Source organism: Sceloporus undulatus, chromosome 2 (genome assembly GCF_019175285.1).
Source record: "Sceloporus undulatus isolate JIND9_A2432 ecotype Alabama chromosome 2, SceUnd_v1.1, whole genome shotgun sequence".
In the NCBI taxonomy this organism is placed as follows: domain Eukaryota; kingdom Metazoa; phylum Chordata; class Lepidosauria; order Squamata; family Phrynosomatidae; genus Sceloporus; species Sceloporus undulatus.
Genome location: NC_056523.1, coordinates 299,160,048 through 299,181,815, shown reverse-complemented (window position 1 = coordinate 299,181,815; position 21,768 = coordinate 299,160,048). Strand labels below are relative to the sequence as shown.

At 39.7% G+C, this 21,768-nt stretch overlaps 1 protein-coding gene across 2 annotated transcripts in view; it reads left to right on the top strand.

Moving 5' to 3' along the window:
- RAB3C (RAB3C, member RAS oncogene family) overlaps positions 1 to 21,768 on the top strand; it is a 164,728-nt gene that overhangs the window by 66,007 nt on the left and 76,953 nt on the right. For both annotated transcript variants that reach the window (XM_042447373.1, XM_042447375.1), the window contains exon 3: positions 3,611 to 3,729. In XM_042447373.1, the coding sequence (XP_042303307.1) occupies positions 3,611 to 3,729 (119 nt within the window). The remainder of the gene's footprint in view (positions 1 to 3,610; positions 3,730 to 21,768) is intronic.

Below are 21,768 nucleotides of genomic sequence, written 5' to 3'. Positions count from 1 at the left end.
TGTCCTTTACTCAACCTATTTTTCAGAAGTGTTTCACTACAATGAAGCCAAATGTTGAAAAAGAGCATTTTGTGGACATATGAGCTCCTCTTCTTTTACTCACTTTATGCTATATGGGATCAGGTAGGGGTGAGTGAGTAAGACATGGCTATTAAATTCTGCAGACTGCTGAGTCTCCTCTGTGTCTACAACAGGTCTAGGGAAGTGGTGGTTTTCCAGATATTATCAGATTCCAATTTCCATAAACCACCTCCAATCTGAACAATGATGAGAGATTATGGGAGTCATATATCCTCATTATTTGGAGGGCAACATTTTATCCAAGGACTTTTTCACATGGGAGGCAAGCATCATTAAATCATGATTAAATCATGCTAATAGTGCAGTTGGGGAGAAGATTATCACACCCCTGCTCCTGTTCGTGTCCTGTCCATAAACAGTAATGGACGTGTTATTGGGTAATAATGGAAACTCCATTATTACCCAGTGACACGTCCATTACTCTTTATGCATGGGACACAAACGGGAGAAATGTGATGATTTCTCCCCTATCATGCTCTTAGCATGATTTAATCATGATATAATGATGCTTGCCTCTTCCATGTGAAAGAGCCAACATTTCTGAAAAGGTAACAAATCCCAACCTATAGCAGATGTGAACATCTGCCAGGGTTTGGGGGATGCATTGCTCCCCACACCTCTTATGTTTTAGATTTCTTCCTAGTTGTAAACGGGCCTAAAACAGCCAATGGGGGAAGAACATGGCAAAATCCCCTTGCTTCCAAGGGGATGGAGGACATTTTTAGTAAAACTAAAAAAAAAAATTGGGAGTGGTATCAGGGCTTGGAGAGCAATGGAAAATTTATCCCATTGGCCACACTGTGCCTAGGACAAGACTACAGAGTACTATGTCTTATGGCAAGTGATATCTCAAGTGACTGCACTTGTCTGCATATTTTTTTGAGTGTAATCACTGTTGAATTCTGGAGAAACATGATTCTAAATCATGGGTGAGAATCACACAGCCCTCCAGATGCTGTTGGACTTCAATTCTCAGTAGTCATAGCCAAATGGTGAGCAACACTGACAGTCACTGTGTAATAAGACTATATGGAAGACTATGTGATTGCTGCCTCTGTAAACACATGTATGATTGTGCTGTTGGTCAATGATCTTAACAGGGGAGTGAGCACCACTGAACATAGTGAGATTGCTTTTGAGTAAACAAACCTATATTGGACTGTTAATGTTGGCTCCTTCCAGCTCTCAGTTCCACGTGGATCTTCATTGTGGCATGCCTGTGAAGGAGCTGCCATAATGAAAATGTATTTAAAACTGATGCCTTCATCTATAGCTGTGGCTACCACACCTGAATAATTGTCTGGTGCTAGAGCAAAGAAAGTGCTCCATTGAAAATTGTAATGCATTTTCTCTGCTCATCCAGAAAGAAGATGGATTGCCATGGTAACGTCATCATGGAAGAATAGGTCAAGTTTTTATCAATATTCGTCAAGCTTATGCTGTTAAGTTTTGATTTAAAAAGCAGCCCTAGACTAAAAGGCAGACAGTTGCATTTTGAAATTAAAGGGAATCTGATCAGTGGATAAATTAGTACCCGTGAGTAAGCAAGATTGTATCAGTAAAAAAACTAGTACTACACAGAGACTCACGTCAAGATTTAATGAGGAAAATCAGAATTGATTTATAGCAAGAAATGTAAATGAAATATGGAAATTAACTCTCCTGTGCTTTCTATTTGCATGAAAGCCAGGCATTATGAAAACAACAAAAGGGCTACAAAATTCGCTGTATGGAGAGGTGGATCAGGAAAATGCTAGCATATTGTTCAGTCATTTTAATATTATTAATATTAATGTGAAATGTTACACTGTTCCAATAAATTATGAACAGAATTCAAAGAGCATTAAAATGTCCTTAAGTCCTATTGCAGCAAGTGAAGTTTAAGCTCTCAGTCTTCTTGGGATTAGTTTATATGGGCAAAATCCACCAGAGGTTTTCTTATGCCAGACTCTAATGAGTCTGGTTGGGCATATTTGTTTCAGGAGTGTGCATTACAAAACTATGGTTATACTGAGCATTTTCTTCTCATGCTTATATTCATGTAATTTTGAAGTAGCCATTTCCAAGAGTGAACAAAGCATTGGGGTAATAGGGAGAGTGGAGGTTATATTGTGATGCAGGGGTCTGAAGGGAAGAGAGGTCTAAGGTATCACTAAAGCCAGTTTACTGCCACATGCAGCAGTAGTGTGGGGCAACTAGTGCCATAATTCCCATCCCTGTTTGAGAAGATAATGCAGATGATCTGTTGATAGTCATGAGTAGCAAATTGTAACGCAATCTTTAGCAAGAATGGAAATCTTTGGCTCTCCAGATGTTGACAGATTACATGTTTCATAAATCATAGTCAACATAGACAATGGGATGGATTAGGGAGACTGAAATCCAACATCGGGGGTGCATGTTTTTCATCCCTGGGTTAGAGGAATTACTACTATATAGAGAAGTGAAGATGGATTTGGGTGATACAGATCTACATGTTGGGTTGTGGCATTCAAAACTATGACATGATAGCCTTTTCACTATCAGGACTCCTAGGCTATAGAACAGCATATCAGGCACCTTTTTAATGGTCTTTTCATTCTTAGGAAAGAGAAAATGGTTATGGAGCAGATACACAGAAAAAGAAGCGTCCAAAAAGAAAGTTAAGCTTCTCCTCTCCTTCCATCCTTTTCTCCTGTACAAAAAAAAAGCTGCTAGTAGCAAAGAAGTTATTCTTAACACAGTACTTTTTTTTACTAAGAAGAGTCAATGTCATTACTAGTTAATTTTCTAAAGAGAATGCCATAAATATTTGAAAAGTTGCATAATTAATAAAATGTATTTGTTACACAGATGTAAAGTGGCTGTTTGTATTAGGAATGTACTTTTTCCATGAACTTTCTTCTGAAATGAAACAGCATGTAATTTTAGCAATTTTCTTCCCTCTGCAAGAATACTTTCAAAAACCATATCCTTCAAAGCCTTTACATAATGTAGAACTTTTTCTATGCAAAATTCACATATGACTGTTTCATGCAAAAGAGGCACTTTCTCCATGAGAGAAAATTCTGTTTGCTGTGCGTAAAACGTCCTTATATGCACAGAACAGCCATGCCCAAATTTTATGCAGAATAAGTCTGCAACTACAAAGATTCTCATCTATCCAGGATTCTTCTCATAAGAGTTTTTGTGACCCTCAAAAACCTCTATTTTCAACTTTTTTTTTGAATATTTTCAAATGTTTCCCTTTTCTGATTTGAAGATTTTTTGTTTTTCTTTTAAAATAATGGACTGTGCCATATTAATGTCATTAACTCTGAAGTAAAAGTCATGCATTGTTCATAGGATGTAGTGAAACATGAGTAACACATTTATGTTTTTAGTGAGATTTCCCAGCACTAGAAATAAGTGACCTCTGCTCTCTGTGTAACTGAAAATACCTTCTGTATTGGAAGGAACATGGGTCAGCAATTTTAACTGTTACTATTAGTTTTAATGACTGGAGTTTGCCAGCATTTTGCTATCATTCCTCTGTATTTGATTGTTTTAGGACACAGCTGGTCAAGAAAGATATAGGACGATTACTACAGCCTACTATCGGGGCGCAATGGGTTTCATTTTAATGTACGACATCACCAATGAAGAATCTTTCAATGCTGTGCAAGACTGGTAAGTAAGCTTTTGGAGAGAAACAAACTGAAAGTGTGTGACAGTTGATTTCACAACTATGTTTCTTTTGTTCCTGTCTGGCTGATCAAAGCCATTATGCTACTTGAAAACAAGTTACACATTACACTATCCAGACTCTGAAGCTGAAGTGATTGGTATCAGAGGCTGGTCTGATTATATGGGCACACAAAGCAAATAAAAATCCTACCTGCATTTGCCACCCTTGAAGTAAAAATATACAATAATAACAATAAATTAATAACTAACAATTTGCAGTCTTTTTGTAAAACCAAATATCTTTTGCCTGCAGTAGATGCATTACTTTTATAACCCTAGCTGTTGCTATTTTCTAAGATCTGAGGGACTTTCTATCCAAGAATAGACACAACTTAGTTTTTGCTAAAAATGTCTATCTTGCCAGCATGAATTTGATTTTGAGAATGTTTTGCACTGGCTCTCTTTTTTTTCCACATCAGTGTCTGGATTTTTGTCCTCACATTTAAAACATCCACCTCTCACTATTGGCTAATTGATGGACTATCTCAGAGTTATGGTTACATATCAAAGCAGTTAGGAGTTGACAGTACTGATGCAACTCACCTAAAAATATTTGGGCATATGTGCGTAGGATGGCTTAATGACCAAATGGAGAAAACAAAATTGGCAAGAACACATTTGAGACAAGTAGCCAAAGAATATTATAGGAAGTTAAGGATATTTTACTCAGTTTAATTATCATTAAGAACCAAAATTGTATTAAGAATCTTTTGGTATCAGCAAAAATAATACTTGACAATTCAAGCTCCATCCATCATTTAAAATGCTAAAATGCCTAAGGCAGACACACACCCTTCACTTGTGTTTCCTGTCTGTGTATGTACTTTCCAGTTGCCTGTCAATATATTGTGACCTCATGAGTTTCGTTATGTTTTCTGAAACAAGAAATACTGAGAAGTTGTTTTGCCAGATCCTTTCTCTGAAATACAGTCTACAGCACCTGGTATTCATTGGTGATCTCCCATCTAAGTACTAACCATGGCTGACCCAGCTGAATATCCATGATCAGACAGGATCTGGTAATACAAAATGTAACTGTTCTTGTTTCCTTCTTTCATACTGCCTCTAGTCTCTTCCCTGTGTGGTCTGCAACTCTAACTTTTTCTATATGATGGGAACCTATTTTGTACTAATCAATTGTTTCTTTAGCTTCTCCTTGCCTAATGGTGCCCCTTTGCTTCTTGGCTTTCCCTGATCCTCCCTCACTCCTCTCCTTTCATCCTTGTGTTTGCAGTCTAATACAGTTTATCATGCAGATTTGCCATTATTATGTTCTGTAACAGATGTTGTACTCTTCATGATGTATCATTGTTAAGGTTAGGATAGTAAATTTAGGATACAAATTCCAGCATTTCTGAAATCAGGCTGAATGTTATGGGGTAAATATGGGTGCCACTGCTGTGCAGTGATTTAATTTGCTAAAACAGCATGGAGCAGAAAGCCAGCAGTTAATAACAAGCAGAAGGCTGAGACCACATTTATTATACAAAGTGCTATCTAAAAGCCCAGCACCTCTCAAGTTTTCCTTCAGCTATTCATCAAGAGGCAGCTGCAGTCTGATTTTAAAAGCCATTTTTGCCAAGGAGATAATAAAGTATTTAAGTATCCATGACCAAACTTTAGATTTCTAAGAAAAATGTTTAAACATTGAAATGTCTAAGCATTGCCATTGTGTATCCTTCAGGATTCCTTCCACACCGCTGTTTTAATAGAACTTTCTAATTACAAATAGTAAGACATCTAGAAGCTGCATTGCCTGTACCAAAAGTAAAATCAACCTGGGAGACACAAATAATAGGTTTCTTGCACCAACAAAAAGTGATGAAAAGTAACAAAATGTGTTTTACTTATAAGTTTCATGTTTCCCTTGAAAACAGAATGGAAAATTAATGGTTAACTGCAAAGGTTTACACAGACATGGGAGGGGGATGAAAAGTAGACTTGGCACCAGTAACAAAGGCTATGCATTGGGTTGCTTTGGTTTTGCGGCAGGGAGAGGAATTACAATTCTGAGTCAGGGATGATGGAAGTGCAGCCCATGGGTGTATCCACTTCCCAAAATTGCTTTTTGGAGCCGCTCCTAGTTGCCCAAGCCATTCTGCCGTTGATGTGGAATACAGTTCATCTTCCTAGAAATATACTTGAGAATACAGAGAAAGATTATAATGACAGTGTTTAATGACTAGTATTTTGGTTCAACGGAGGCCTCTTTTCTCCTGTTACTAAATTCTGTGTATCCCAAAAGACATCATTCATTCCTATGCTGGGAAAAGATAGTCCTTCCATTTCCGCTACCTATCCTTCATTGGCCATTCCATCTCATTAATATTTAAATGTTTGCAATTTTGCTTTCCATTGATTATTTATAGAATTAAATCAAATGCTCCACTAGCACAGAGGAATGCCAAGAGGAACCAACACTAAAATATACAGTACTGCAACATGAAAGCTCTGTAAAATACATTCAGGCTCACTCTGGGAATAGACTTCTGATTTATGCTTCCAGATTTCCCACAGTGGCCCATACAGTGCTGAATTACAGAGTTTGCTAAAGCCTTGTGGACAGGGACAGCTGGTACTTCCGTGTCAGGGATCCAATCAATCCATTTAGGGTTCAGACTTTAAAGGAGCCAAATCTATTCTGAGGATAGATTTCAGCATCTTGGATAGCTCCCTTAAATTAGAGGCTAACATCTAGCATGGATTTACTGTCCCATTGATGAAGGAGTAACCAGCTGCCACCACTGGTAGATCATCTGATGCATTCCCACAGGAAAACTGTGGTTAGAGTATCTCCAACAAATCACTATGCTGCCTTTGCTGAAAGATCCCAGCACATCACATTTTATGTGCAGACAGTATGCAGTTCAGTCTATTGTATCTTCCCATAAAAAGATCACATAACAGATGCTGTGAAAGATCTACCACTTTTTGAAACCGTGAGAGATGCTGCCAGTTGGAGCAGAGCATGGAAATAGTGCTCTTTTGGACTACATCTCCCAGAATCCCCTCAGAAACTTTCCCCACGTCTGAGTCCTCATAGATCACATTGGGCTACAGGTTCAAATGGTCCAGGAAGCTTCTTCTATTTGTCTTTCCCTGGTGAGCAAAATAGCAGGTGGATTTATGGTGTCCAATACATGTTATTGATATTTTATTTGTGCAAAAAGGCAAGGTGCATATCTGAATGTTTAAATGTCAAGATTTTCATTCCTCCTCCTCTCCTGAAAAAAAATCATGTTCAAACAATTGCCTGGTCTATTAAATGGAGATGGTAATTGCCTCCATCTAAGAATGATGTCAGATTCAAGCCAATTGTGACCCCAACATTCTGTGTTAGGTACAAACTATGATAGTATTTTTGTCATCTTGCTTAGGCTTTCTTGCTTGATTGCTTTTTCCTATCCTTTTCATCTAGTGAATATGTCAGTTTTGCATGCCCAACTTAACAATATCTGGGCCACCTACTGGGAGAGAAATGGGAATGGGAACATTGCAGAGTTAATCTGAAAAATATTTGATCCATAAAACATCTGAGAGAATCCTGGGCAAAATAGGCACCAATTGTTTTGAATTGTTGTTAGGTATTTAGAGGATAATTCTAGCCATTTTTTCCCTCTGTAAAAAGTAAACACATACAAACAATTGCATAATTTTACATTTCATACATGCAACTTGGTCAAAGATTATCCTGCAAACTGGATGAGCCATTTTATTAATTATGCAAGTGGCAAGCTGAGTCAATAGGCTTCAGCACTCTAGTGTGCAGTCCATGTGGATACCAATGGGAATTTCATCCCATATTCACCCATATTTAAAGTTCCCAGAGAGACATAGTAGCTGATCTTGGGAACTGGCAGTTTTCTCCCCAGTGTAATAAGGACAGGCATCATAGTTATGTCCATTGACTGCAGAAGTTTCTTTATATCCTGGAAACGTGCCATGTTGGGACACCCAATGGACTGTGGACGGCCACTGGTCTTCAAACCACCACTTTGAGTAACACTGCCATTGAGGACCATCACCAGTTTTGCAGATGACAGCTTCTAAAATATGAAGGATTGTTATATTTTTATTTGTATTTATTTGGTCTGTTATTGATTTGATATTCATTTGATTATGTCCCATCTTCCCCCTTGAACTGAGACCTGAGACATCTCACAGCACAATTAAAGTAGATGTAGATTTTTTTTAAAAATGCAAGCATAAGTAAGACAGGCCAAAAATTATTGTGTTAAAACAACCATTAAACATGCTATGATGTCATAACTCTGTTCAGTTAGAAAGATGTTACCACCACATCCACAGTTGATTAAATACAATTTAACAACACATCAACTAGTGATGTTTTTAAGGCACAGTATCAATGATAGAAATCATATCATCAGTAGCTAGTCAGTTTCTGGAAACCCTGTCAGAATATAACGCAGAGGCAGAAGGATCATAGGAGGAAAACCAATCTAGCCCTAGAAGGCCCTTTGAGTTTATAAAGCCACATTTTCTAGCTTCTGAAAGGTCCTGAAGAAGTGAACAATGACTCCTTCCCCTCTGAGTCTTCCTCTGAGACAGTGCGGGGGGACTGAGACCAGAGAACATGATAGCAGTGATACAGTCCAGAATTTCTGAACTTCCTTCTGTGTACTATGTGGAATGGCTCTCACAGGAATCTCACTGTTAAGCTTGAAGGTTACATCAGAATGGGTCATTACTCACATCTTGACTCATTTGAAGATGGTTTAATGGACAAATGCAGGGGAATGTGGTTAGCAACTCATCAGTACTTGGAATGATAGTATGGTTGGCACAGTGCCACATTACAGAGAGAAGTAATTACATACTCTCTCTCTCTCTCTCTCTCTCTCTCTGCTTCCCTGCTGTACTTTATTGCTTCCATCTCACAGCCAGTAATTGTTTTCAATGAGCCAAGACTCCCACATTAGTTGAAGACATAAAACTGCTGCCAAAGTCTCTGACAATCAGAAAAGTTAAAGAATCCTGCAAATGGCAGCTCTGTGACATGCAAGTGTAGGAAGTAACAAATAAATCACCAAAAGCCTTGTTGGGAGCTTTAAAGTGCATTCAGACAAAACACACAGAGAGAAAAATATCTTAGGTTCTCAGGAAGTATAGCCCTCCCAAATATAATCATGGATCCTTTGTAGTGAGCATATCTTTATCTTTGTAGAAACAGTTGTATTTAACAATAATCTTGATCCATCCAGAGTTAAGGGCTTTGATAAAAGGGACCTGAATCTTTGCTTATTTCTTTGTTGTGTATCAGGACAACAGTTTTCAAAAGTTTATTTCCCACCCTGCAGGCTTATGATAATTTTTATACATTTTCCCATGATCTTTTGCACTTGGAAATACAAACTGAAAATTTTGAGAAGCATTTTGCCAGAAAAAAATGCACAAAAAATATAATGTAATTTTTCAAGATGGTTGCAATTTTTTGAGCCAGCTTTTCTCATAAACTATAGAAAAGGACAGATAATTTTAACATCCCCTCTTTTGCATGAAATGAAATCAACGAATATATTAAGCATAGACATTTACCTCTCCCATTAGAATCAGTGAAACTTTTAAACATGTGGCTTTAGCTGGATCCTGCCCACTAACTGTTTATTTAATCCATTTAATCAATTCAAACCATTTAAAATTAGGGCAGGCAGTTCCTTCATTTCATATTTTTCTTTAAGGCTATCAAAAAAACATGTACACTCTGTTGTTATCCAAACCACACCCCAAGAAAATGCCTGCTCACCCAACATAGCCAAATGGTATGATAGACTATTATGTGCCATCAGTGTGATGGAGAATCTCAGCTCTTGTATCCAATAATGTCTTTCCCCAACTCTTCTAGCCTGTTCAAAACAAGGCACTTGATTTTCATAGATCACACCTACCCGCTGCAATTTCCTATGACCTGTGGAAAACATCCTCTTCATAGCTGGGGGACCCTCTGAAAAGGTATGGAAAATGGTACAAAAGCCTGCATTTGGAAGAGAGTGTGAAAAATATGTGGTTCATTTCGCATTAGTTGCTTCTCACATACATCTGTCACTGGACTGGATTTGCTTATCAACAGACAGATATAGATTTGTGCTGTCAAGAAACTTCTGGCATGAGTCACACTGAAAGAAACCGAATCATAAGACTCCATAGGATTGAATATGCAGATTGTGACCCAAAAAGCCCGATACGTCTCAAATCAAATATGTCCTAACAGCCATCTCTTCCCATGTGAGTCTGCCCAAATTGTAATATCTTTGGGGAAAGTGCTTCTCTCAATGCCCCCACTTTCATAAGCACGCTGAGTGGGAAAATGAGAAGGGCCTTCTTCATGGCAGCTCTGAGACTCAGTGATGGTGAACTTTTTAGAGACCGAGTGCCCAAACACAGTGGTGTTCCCTCTCCAGGTGTCACCTGCTGCTGTGGGTGGGACTTCTGGGGGTGGGAGTCCCACCTTCCCGGGGGACTTCAGAGGCAGGACTTCCATCTCCTGGGGATCAGGACTTCTGGGGGTAGGACTTCCAGAGAAAAAAACCCAATGCACACTTTCTCAGCCTTAGGCTAGCAATAGCAAACCTCCCTCTGACAAAACTTGTCAAGTCAACTCCATGCTAGTTTCACCTTAGGATCGCCATAAATTGGAATTGATTTGAAGGCGCCAAACACACAAGTCACGCTCTCTCAGCTTCAGAGGATGGCAGTGGCAATCCTCCTCTGATGAAGTTTGCCCCATCTTAGAGTCTCCAGTAACAACTTGAAGGCACACATGCAAGCCACATTCACCCAGTAGCAGTGATGGTGGTGGCAGCTCCCTGCCTGGTGCAGTCTCCCTTCAGCGTCACTCCTTCCACAGCAGCACCATCCACCATCTGTGCTGACACTGCCACCATCTCACCTCAGCTGGGCTACGCAGTCCTTTGAAGCAGAGGCAATGCCCCCCTGGCAGCTGGCCACGTCCCCAGTTCACATGCTTGACAATCCCTTTCTCCAGTCTCCCCAACTACTCCAAAAGGCTAGCAGTGGCAGGAAAACGGATAATAAAAAGGCTGCACATGCTCTGCAGTCTCAAGGCCCTCTATCACTCTCCACCCGTAACAGTATGTGTGTGTATTTTGATGGGATAGAGAGGATTCTGGCTTCTTAGTGGAAGGAAGGAGAGGGAAGAGGCCAGTCACACCTTCTGCCTCCCTTAACACAAACAAGAAGAAGCCCTACTTATCTTAGGAATTTGTGAGCACTCCTATTAAAGTAACAGATGGTACACATGCCCACAGAGAGAGCTCTGTGTGCCATAGGTTTGCCACCATTGTTCTAGAACTTCATTTCAATAGAAGCTAGGCTTGCTCCTTCTTTGATGTCTTTTTGTTATCAGGTAAAGACATTTCTATTCCAGCAGGCATTTGGGAACAGAGCATTTTGTGAAATGTTCATTCTCTTTTAATGGTGTACTGTTTTTATTGTTGCTTTTAAATTAAGATTCTTGTTGTTGTTATAGTATGCTCCCAAGTTCTTTCCGACTTATAACAACCCTAAGGTGAATCTATCATAGGCCTTTCCTGGCAAGATTTGTTCAGAGAAGTTTTGCCATTGCCTTCCCCTGAGGCTGAGAGGATGTGACTTACCCAAGGTTACCCAGAGGGTATCATGTTCAAGCTTGGTCTCCTTAGTTATATTCCAACAGTTAAATCACTACACCACACTGGCTGCTTATATTGTTTTAACTCTATAGGCAATATTATTATGATTAATATTATTTTAATATTATCTTTTGGGACTTTTCTAGTTATATGTGGTTTCATTTGTATTTCTTTTTATTCTGTAAGCCACCTTGAGCTGCACTCTTGGGGAAAAGGCAGGATATCAATAAAATAATTGATGTATTAACTGAATACAAATGCAATCCAATCATATGTGAAAGGGATTTAAATCTAGAACTATACTTCCACTATTTCAGATCAGAAAAACAAATTGCATCCCCCCCATAGAATCTGCTTCAAACTGTCTCTCTTAACACAAGAGCAATAATCATTTCACAATTTTATTTTATATCACAAAAAATCATCCCAATTCCAAGGAGATCTGACTGCATTACTTTGCAGAGAGCCTTTTCTTCACAGTTGATATGACTTCAGAAATGTTGTTTACAAAAACATGTAACAGTAATGCCCTCCAGTGCTTAAAACACTGTTTATTGGAACTTGTCTAGTCTGCCTAAAAACCTAACATTTACAACATTCAGACAGAAAAGAAGATGGGCAATGAAATATTTATTTCCCACGTTCCTCTCTGAGAGGTTCAGTGAAGCCAATCTGAGAACAGTCACAGTTAAGCTTACCAGAACATAAATCACTTTGGGGCTTCAAGCCTGCAGGAGAAATTTGCTGGCCAAAGAGTAAGATGGTCAGATCTGTCCCCAGATGGCATTGAAATACCCACTGCTTCAGAACTCATGCAACACATTTGCCTTACAAATGCATACTTGTTTCATACAAGTTTAGCTGTAATGTTTCCTGCATAATGTCCTGAGAACTGTGGTATGGTGCAAATGTTGTTAATTCAGTTTGAAACCATCTAAACCAGTCAGTTTCAACCTGCATATGTTTTGGACTTTAAACCCGAAAAGTCTCAATCAGTCCTGGAATTCTAGGAATTGGTGCCCAAAGCATCTGCAAGGCAAAAAGGCCTGAAACCCGTGAAATGAAATGTACTTTCTAGGTTTTCCTTGGGATAATGAATTAATAATTTTCCAGTTTAACAGCACAATCCTATGTATTTCTACTTACCACTAAGTCTGAGTTCCATGAGATATGGTTCCACATATATAGTATATACACTGCATATAGGATTGCAGCCTTAGGCCTGGGAAGAGATATGTCCATAAAATCTTCACCTTTATCCAGAAGAATATTTCACAACATAGCTGCCTTGGATTACATATTGGAAGCAAGGCAGGATATCCATAAAATAGGATTTGACTGGAAGTCCTTTTTTCCTCTTCTTCCTCCATCAAGAAGAGCGCAAACAAAACTACTTGGTTCTTTATTCATCCCACACCCACTGTTCCTTACCACAAAGCTTTGGTGTACCAATGAGTTTCTGTATGTGCAAAAGGCAGCTTCTTTATTTCACCCTAATGGAGTGGACAGCTCTATGTAAATGCAAAATGAGACAAATGTGGAATTGCCCATTACAGAGTAATGTGAGCTGTGTATATGTGTCAGATCACCAACATGGATGTCAAGATCTACTAGCTGCCTGATCTTCCAGTGAGCATATTTATCATGACAGATTCCTGTTTTGTGTTCCCTTTGAACCATGTGACCTGTTGAATTAAGGACAAGACAAAAGCATCCGTGACTTATTCTCTCCACTTTCTTAAATCACAAACAGGGGAATGCCTACTTTTTTTCTTCCCAGCTGTTCATGTGGAGAGTCCCCATGTGAGCAAGGTTCCTGGTTTTCTAGGATTCCATCGGCAGATGAAAGAACTGGTGTACTGTTAGGAGAAGATCATAGTTAGTACACTACAGCTATTTTTCTGTGATGAGGGAAACACCCAATATTTGAGTGGTAAAATGGGATTCTTGGGAGCCTGTAGGTCAGACTAGTGTGGTGTCTTCTATAGTCCTTCATTCAAGGGTGGGCAACTGTAGGAGGTTGGTTGGGGACAAATAGCTTCCCAGAAGACCTGGGGGGGGGGCATGTGGATATGTGCCTTCAAGTCACCTGTTGACTTATAGCAACCCCATAATTTTTTTAGGGTTTTCTTAGGCAAGGAATACTCAGACGTGGTTTTGCCAGTTCCTTCCTCTGAAGTATAGCCTACATTAAAAAAATAATTAAAAATTGTTCTCAAATGTCCCCAATGCCCTGGCCATTTTAGGTCAGGGAGAAGTCTTTTTTTTTATCAACAAGAAGTTACCAGAAGTCAATTTCTATGGACTTTTCTGTTTTGAAAAAGGCCTCTCCTGCACTGAGAGGGCAGAAGTGTGGTGAAAATGTCCCCCATGCTTTCTGGAGGGTATTTGATTCCAGGTGACTTTGAGGGCTACAAAAATAGTCCTGAGGCCACAGTTTGCCAAAGGATAGGCATCATGCAGTGTGTAAACTACATGTACAGTACTCTCACTGAAAGTTTTTCTGCCCCACACCTTAGAGCTCCTGCTGTCATTGTACCACTGCCTTTGGAACAGGTGTGGATCCTCCATACCTTTCTCTATGTAGATGGCTGGGGATTATTTGTCTTACAACTTCTGTTTCTAGCCATATTATCCAACATTTGCTGTTTTGATCACCTGGGCTCCCAACAAACTTGTACAGTAGTTATATCAATGTCCATATTCTCCTGAAGCACTGGATTATCAGGAAATTATTCCTGGAGAATAGGTTGCAGGCAGTTTTATAAATTTTAGCCTACATAATAAGATAATCAAAGCAGTAATATACATCATAATCATCCTGGAAAACCATTATCAAGTGCCATGCATATAAACTTAAATTGGAAAGGAATTAAACATCTTAGACAACATTATAACATAGGCACTTTACAGACCGCCCAAAAAGGGTGGTCTCCTGCCGCCCTCATTCGTTGTGCAAGGGAGCCGCAGTGGCCAAACCGTGCGACTCCCTTGCACAACAAAAAGAACATTCTTTTTGTGGCATCATAATGGCACTGAGATGTGCCGACGCTAAGCGTCTGCTACATCAAAATGGCGGTGCCCATGTAGAATGGGCGCTGCCATTTTGTACATGCTCGGCACATACTAAGGTTAGGGGCGTCTAGAAAGGACACCCCTTCCTAACCCTAGTACGTGCCGAGCACATACATTTTGGCGGTGTGTAACCCGGCATAGTCATCTGTTGAGGCACCATATAGCCTTAAGCAGGCATCTGTTATACATTTTAACAGACATTTCTATACCTTCATCTGTATTTTGAAAGCATAGGCATGTGTTATACAGTGCGCCCACGCCATGTGCAGACACATTTTATGCGGCTTTTAGCTTATGCAGAAGCCTCTTGGGGAGGGAAAACGATGGTGCATGCACCCGCGGCATATTTGTGCCACTCCGCCACATGCACGTGCCCCATTATTTCCAATGGGGATCAAGCATAGGCGTATTTTCCCTTATGTGGGGGGATACTGAACGGATCCCCCATGTAAGGAGAGGGCCCACTGTACTACTTTCTATAACAGGCATTGCACTACAGTGCTGTATCTAACATCCCAGCATTATTGAGTATGCACATATCTTAGAAATGGAGCAGTAGGCAACTGTTGTAAATAGCTATAAAAATAATCCATGAACTTCTATAGTATATGAAGCTGACTCTTATCTACACATCTGCTTATCAAGAGTATATTTCACTGATCTTTTGTTATCAGCCAAATAGAAATGAGGTTCACTAGTGCATGTTAAGTGCCAGCACATCCTTTGTTCATATTACACCTGCTGATCCTTACTGTTTATGAATAAGGAACAAACTTCACCGATCTTTAAGGACTGGCTACCTGCCAACAAGCATAACCCAGTATTTAAGCCCATCTGATCAGATTTCTTACTGGATTCCTCTTTGCCTTTGTTGATGTTATGTCTGGGTAATTGGCTAAATGGCCAAAAGTATAACTCTCAGAAGTATCAACTTTTCTCTTAATCCCACAACAACACTCTATTCATTTACCATTATCCAGTGTTGTTCTTGTTGTTGTGTGTCTTCAAGTCATTTTCAGCTTATGATAACCCTAAAGAGAACCTATCATGGGGATTTTTTGGCAACGTTTGTTCAGATGGGGTTTGCCTTTGCTTCTTCTGAAGCTGAGAGAGTATGGCTTGCCCAAGGTTCACCAGTGGGTTTCCATGGCTGAGTGAGAATTTCAACCCTGGTCTCCACAATTGTCATCCAATGCTCAAACCATTACACCATGCTGTTTCTCAGTTTTGTATTAATTTGCTAGTCATAGAATCATAGAGTTGGAAGACCACAAGGGCCATCCAGTCCAACCCCCTGCCATGCAGGAACTCTTAATCAAAGATACCTGACAGATAGCCATCCAGCCTCTGTTTAAAGACTTCCAAGGAAGGAGACTCCACTACACTCTGAGGAAGAGTGTTCCACAGTCAAACAGCCCTCACTGTCAGGAAGTTCTTCCTAATGTTGAGCTGGAATCTCTTTTCCTGTAGCTTGCATCCATTGTTCCAGGTTCTGTTCTCTGGAGCAGCAGAAAACAAGCTTGTTCCTTCCTCAATATGACATCCCTTCAAGTATTTAAACAGGGCTATCATATCATCTGTTAACCTTCTCTTATCCATACTAAACATCCCCAGCTTCCTGAGTCTTTCCTCATAGGGCATGGTTTCAAGACCCTTCACCATTTTAGTCACCCTCATTTGGACACACTCCAGTTTCTCAATGTCCTTTTTGAATTGTGGCGCCCAGAACTGGACACAATATTCCAGGTGGGGCCTGACCAAAGCAGAATACAGTGGCACTATTACTTCCCTTGATCTAGACACTATACTTCTATTGATGCAGCCTAAAATCACATTGGCCTGTTTAGCTGCTACATCATACTGTTGACTCATGTTCAACTTGTGGTCTACTTGGACTCCTAGAGTCATATCCATTCAGGGCCTTAAAACTGCAAAATAAATACACAAAATATACCATCCATTTTATAACACCATCCTAAAAAATTGTCAGCACAGCACTGGCCAAAGATAAGTCCAGTTTATACCATTTTAAAAGTTGTTTTCATTTTAAGAAGAGTATGGAAATTTCATCAAAAGAGTACTGGATATTGAAAATGCTTAAAATGGCAGATGTGGATAAATTATCCACTTTAACTAAAGAAAAATAATTAGCTAATTTTATGAAAGAGTGGGGACCATGTATACATGATCTTCCTAAAGAAGAGAGGGCTGTATCTGTGGCTTTTGAATACTAAATATTGAACCGTTTGCTTTCATCTATTTATGGTAGGGGTGTATGATAGATTGGTAGAAACAGTGAAGAATAACATGATAGTTTTATAGTTATGTGTCTGGTCCTGGAGTGTGGGGAGTCATGGATATAGTTTGTTTATATTTGTGAATGGAGAGGGTGAGATTAGGGATAGTATTTGGCTGCAACTGCACTGCAGAAATAATCCAGGTTAACTGCCAAGTTTCAGTGCTGTGGAATTCTGGGAATTGTAGGTTTTTTTAAATATATTTAACCTTCTCTGTCAGGGAACTCTGATGCCACAACAAATGACAATTCTCAGAATTCCATATCATGGAGCCATGGAAGTTAAAATGGTGTCAGCCTGTATTATTTTTGCAGTGTGGATGCTGTCATGAATGTGTCAAAACACAATAAAAATATTTATCCCAAAAAAGTCATTTTAATTTTAAAACATGGTGAGGAAGAGCACATGCTTTTTTAAAACATCAATCCCAGCACTCTTAGAAATGCTAACTGCCTCCCCAAGAAGGTGTGTCCTCCTCACAGGCCTTGTTTTAATATAAAAATGCCTTTTAAGAATATTTTAAAAAATTGTCTTTTCAGTAGTAAGGGTGAGCTGGAGATTGGCAATGTGACTCCTAACCCCCACCAATGGCCTGTCATAGCCAAAATGACCCTATCTCAAACTGCCACTCTTATGTCTTACATTCTCTTTACATTCTAACCAGGAGTGTTTTATGGCCCCTTAATGAAATCACACTAGGTTTTATGATACTATCACTGCTTCCTCCTTTTGCACCTGTTAGGACCTATGTAGTATTACATCCACTTTCTTCTGTAAGGGGATACTCAACTGATTGTGGATAGCAGGGATGCATACTGGTTTGAAAGTCATTTCAGTCTCACTGTGCTTCAGTGTGCATTTTAAGCTAAAATCCTCCATAACAGTGAATCCATTACACAGCACTGAGGAGAACCATATAATTGGGGCTGCTGGATTTAATTTATTTTAACTAATTACCTTTACCAAATTCAAACAAGAAATAAATGAATGCCAAGAGCCGTTTCATGCTGCTTTCGTGCACATTATTGGATTAGTTCTGGAACAGATTATAGTGACTATTCTTAACTCTGCTTTTATATAGACTGCATGCTGAGTGCATTTGCCTGCCTTTTGTACAATCTTAAAGAAAAAACTTGAGACTCTTGCTTCTGTGGAAGCACATTTCTCAGGTCATGGGCCAGATCACACAACCTGTAATAGCTGAAAGATGGAAATACTTGGAATTTGTGCCTGTTTGTTTCAAACCTGTGAAGAAACAGCAGTATGTGTGCATTACTCATCCTGCCATGTGCTGATTCTGATTTACCAGTCCCACTGTTGTTGTTAACTTTCCTCGAGTTGACCCTAATGCGTGGCAACCCTGTGGATAAGACTCTGACCTCCTTGATTGATAATGATGACGATGATGATGATATAAATTTGTAACCTGCTTTTCTCCCAAAATTGGAACCCAAAGTGACTTACAGTACAGTGGTACCCCGGGATACGAATGCGCCGCGTTACGAAATTTCCGGGTTACGAAAAAAATCCATTAAAAAAAACTGTTCCGGGTTACGAAGGTTATTTCGGGTTACGAAAAATTTTTTGGTGCTTTTCGGCGCTTTTTCGCACCAAATCGCGGCTTTCGCTATTAGCGCCTATGGGGCTTCGGCTTGCGAATGCTTTTCGGGTTACGAATGGCGCCGCGGAACGAATTAATTTCGTAACCCGGGGGAGCCCTGTATATCAATCTAGTGTGCGGTCTTCCTCACTTTGTACTGCCCTCCACCTTTCCTATAATTATTGTCTTTTCTAATAAGTCATGTTTTCTCATGATGTAGCCAAAGTACAATAGCTTCACTTTGATCACCTTAGCTTCCAGGGATAGTTCAGGCTTTATTTGATCAAGCCCCCCCCCCCTTTTTTTTTTAATATTCACGGTATCCTCAGCACTCTTCTCCATCACCACATCTCAGATGAGTTGATTTTCTTCCTATCCACTTTCTTCACTGTCCAGCTCTTGCATCCATACATGGTGATGGGGAATAAAATACCTTGAGCAATTCTAACTTGAGTGTTCAGTTGTGTAACTTTACTCTTTAGTAATTGCAGTAATACAAGTAGATTATCTGATAAAGGTATTTCCTGAAAGCATAATTTAACTTTCTGTGAAAGTGGGTTTTTTCATGAACTGGTTTCTGTTTTAATCCTGAAAGCTCCCATTCACTTACTGTCATATAAATGTCTAGGACAAACTAGACTAGCTCCCTCCATGCTGTTCTTCCAGAAGCAAGTGGAGACAATTTTGTTTTTGGAAACTGTTTATGGGGAAAGGATTATATATATTATATTGTTGCTGTGGTCATGTGCTGCCAAGCCAGTTTCAACCTGTAGTGACCCTATGAATGAGATATTTCCAAGAGATCACGTTAATAACCACCTTTCTCAGATCTTGAAATCTCAAGGCCATGGCTTCCTTGGTAGAGTCACTCCACTTGTATTATTGAGTGAATATATGAAGTATCGTGCTGCAGTGCTTTTATCTTCCACTTTTTAATGCACATATCTTTAAGCTGTTTTTAATTCTAATTCTAATTAGAATTTAAGTCTTTTTTTTTTTACTGATGGCTGTTTTTAAATTTATCAGTTTTAAATTTTGTAACATGCCTTAACAATAATAAAGATGCATTTTCATCTTTCTTGTTAGTGCCCGCAATCCTGTAGTTTATGGTAGGTTGGAGGAGGGGGCTTGAAGGGGGCAGTTCATTGTTTCCATTAGGCAGATGTAATGCAACAAAAACCTTTTATGCATTTTATAATATGATAAGCATTTTATAATATGATAAGCAAAGGGGCAATGAACACTTCATAGGCAGGATAGTGTGCTGTGACCCATGGCAAATCTGTTACTGTTACAAATTGTTGTATTTGATAATTTTATTTATTGAACTGTTATGCATGCAGCATGTAGACTTCATTGGTATGCTCAGTACAAGATAAGTAAGGTTCTGCAGCTTGGTATTTATGATTTCATATTAAGAGAAATGACAAATTAGTTGTACAGAGCAGTGGCTGCAGTACTGTGGGCGATATGTGAATTAGAGGCGAGGTGAAGTGAGGCTCAATTTTTGCAATTGGTGGGAGCTGAAAATTTAGAAGAATCCTGACATGTTTGTTTGCCTTGGAGGCTTGTGACTTGGGATGGTGAATCCATTCCAAGCTTTATTTTGGACCTCAAAAGTGCTATCTATAGTTCTGGACCTATTTGTGGGATAGAGCTCAGCAACATGGATAGTTCTTTTAAAGTGTGTCATGAGAAAAGAAATAATCAGAGAACAAAACATATCTACTCAATTAAGTGTCCATTTCCTTCATTTTCAAAAATTAATAGTCAACCTTTAATTTATTTATTTTTTTAGTTCTCATTCCAATGTATGGAAAGATTTGCTATTGAATTTTTCACTTCCATTGAATTTCTTTTCTGACTATTAGTCTGTTGTTGTTGTTGTTGTTGTTTTAAAAAATGGCATAAAACTAGAAGTGGATTCACTACCCTATTATCACTAGAACCACCATTTGCCAACATTTGTTTGTTGTCTTAAGGGGGAGAATTTTCAACACATTTTAAAGTCCTCAACTACAGGATAGAAGACAGTAAAGTCTTTAAATGGACCTAATCAAGATCACATAAGATTAACTTGAAGGTCTGGGTCACTTTACTAGAAAGTCTGGGTCCCTCCTGATCCACTGGGAAGATCCTTGCCTCTGGTAGAGAGGAATTCACATGTCCCTCCTCTTGCATCAAACCCTGCCCTTTGTAAGAGAGACTTCCCTTGTTTTCTTCTATCACTATCTAATTACAGATAACTTGGGTACTCCTCCAAGCAAAATGATACTTCTAGTGTGGGTACTAATGCTGCCTGGCTCCTTTTCTCACCAATTCCAAGTTATGGCCAGAGGATTCAGTGACATTAGTTTTATCACCCAGTCACACCATTTGCAGCAATATCTCCTGTGGCTAAGGATTTTACTGGTTGAGTTGTGGCTGAGATGTTCTCTTCATCTGCTGCTGTCTTAGTGTGCTGACAAAGTTAAGACTGTCATTTAGCATTCCCAAATGAAATTTCTGACTACAGGAAATTGAATGCAATTCTGCCATTGACTAAATTGTATTAATAGCCATGGAGATACACTTCTAGAATGAGAGAGGTTGGATAATGTCATCGCAAAGGAAAAGTCACCATCATTCCCTGTATGAAAAACATGGGGGAGGGCTGAGGACATGGGGTGTAATTTGTCAGGATGGATATCCCTTGGCAGTAATCTGTCGCAAGACATATGTTGGTAGTGGATAGAGCAGAAGACATGAATGTAGCATTAAGTAAGCCCCCCCCCCTAATTTTTGTCACTCCATTTTCTCTGCCATTATTACTCACCATCTACTAGACTGCTAGGGAAGGGACATATTTCAAATATTCATCTGGTAATAAAAGTAGATGTGTTCCTGGGCGTTACTTATATACCAGAAAATTTAGTCTCAGAGGCAGAAACAACATGGAAAAAAAATAGGGGCAGATCCCTGCACCACAAAAATGATGAGGAGTTTAACATGATTCAGCAAACTATGGCGGGATACAGACCGTCCCTTTGGGGCGGCCTGCACCTGCCCCTTTGCCCGACAGATCGGGGCCTGAGCAGCCACAGTGTCAACCCCAGAGGCCCCAATCCGCCGCTTCTCCAGGCCTCGGGGAAGTGGCAAAACGCCACTTCCCCGTAGCCTGGAAAGGAGTGTCCTTGGGGCTTCATGCAGCAGGGACAGCAGCAGGGAAAGAGAGAAAGGGGACACTCCATTTCGGAGCTCCTTTCAGCGCTGCTGAAAGGGCACCACAAGCACCCTGTAGCGGCACCAGCACGTAACGCCCGCGCTGCACCATTTGGACACGATGTGGCCATCACATCAAAATGACGGCGCCCATGTGTAC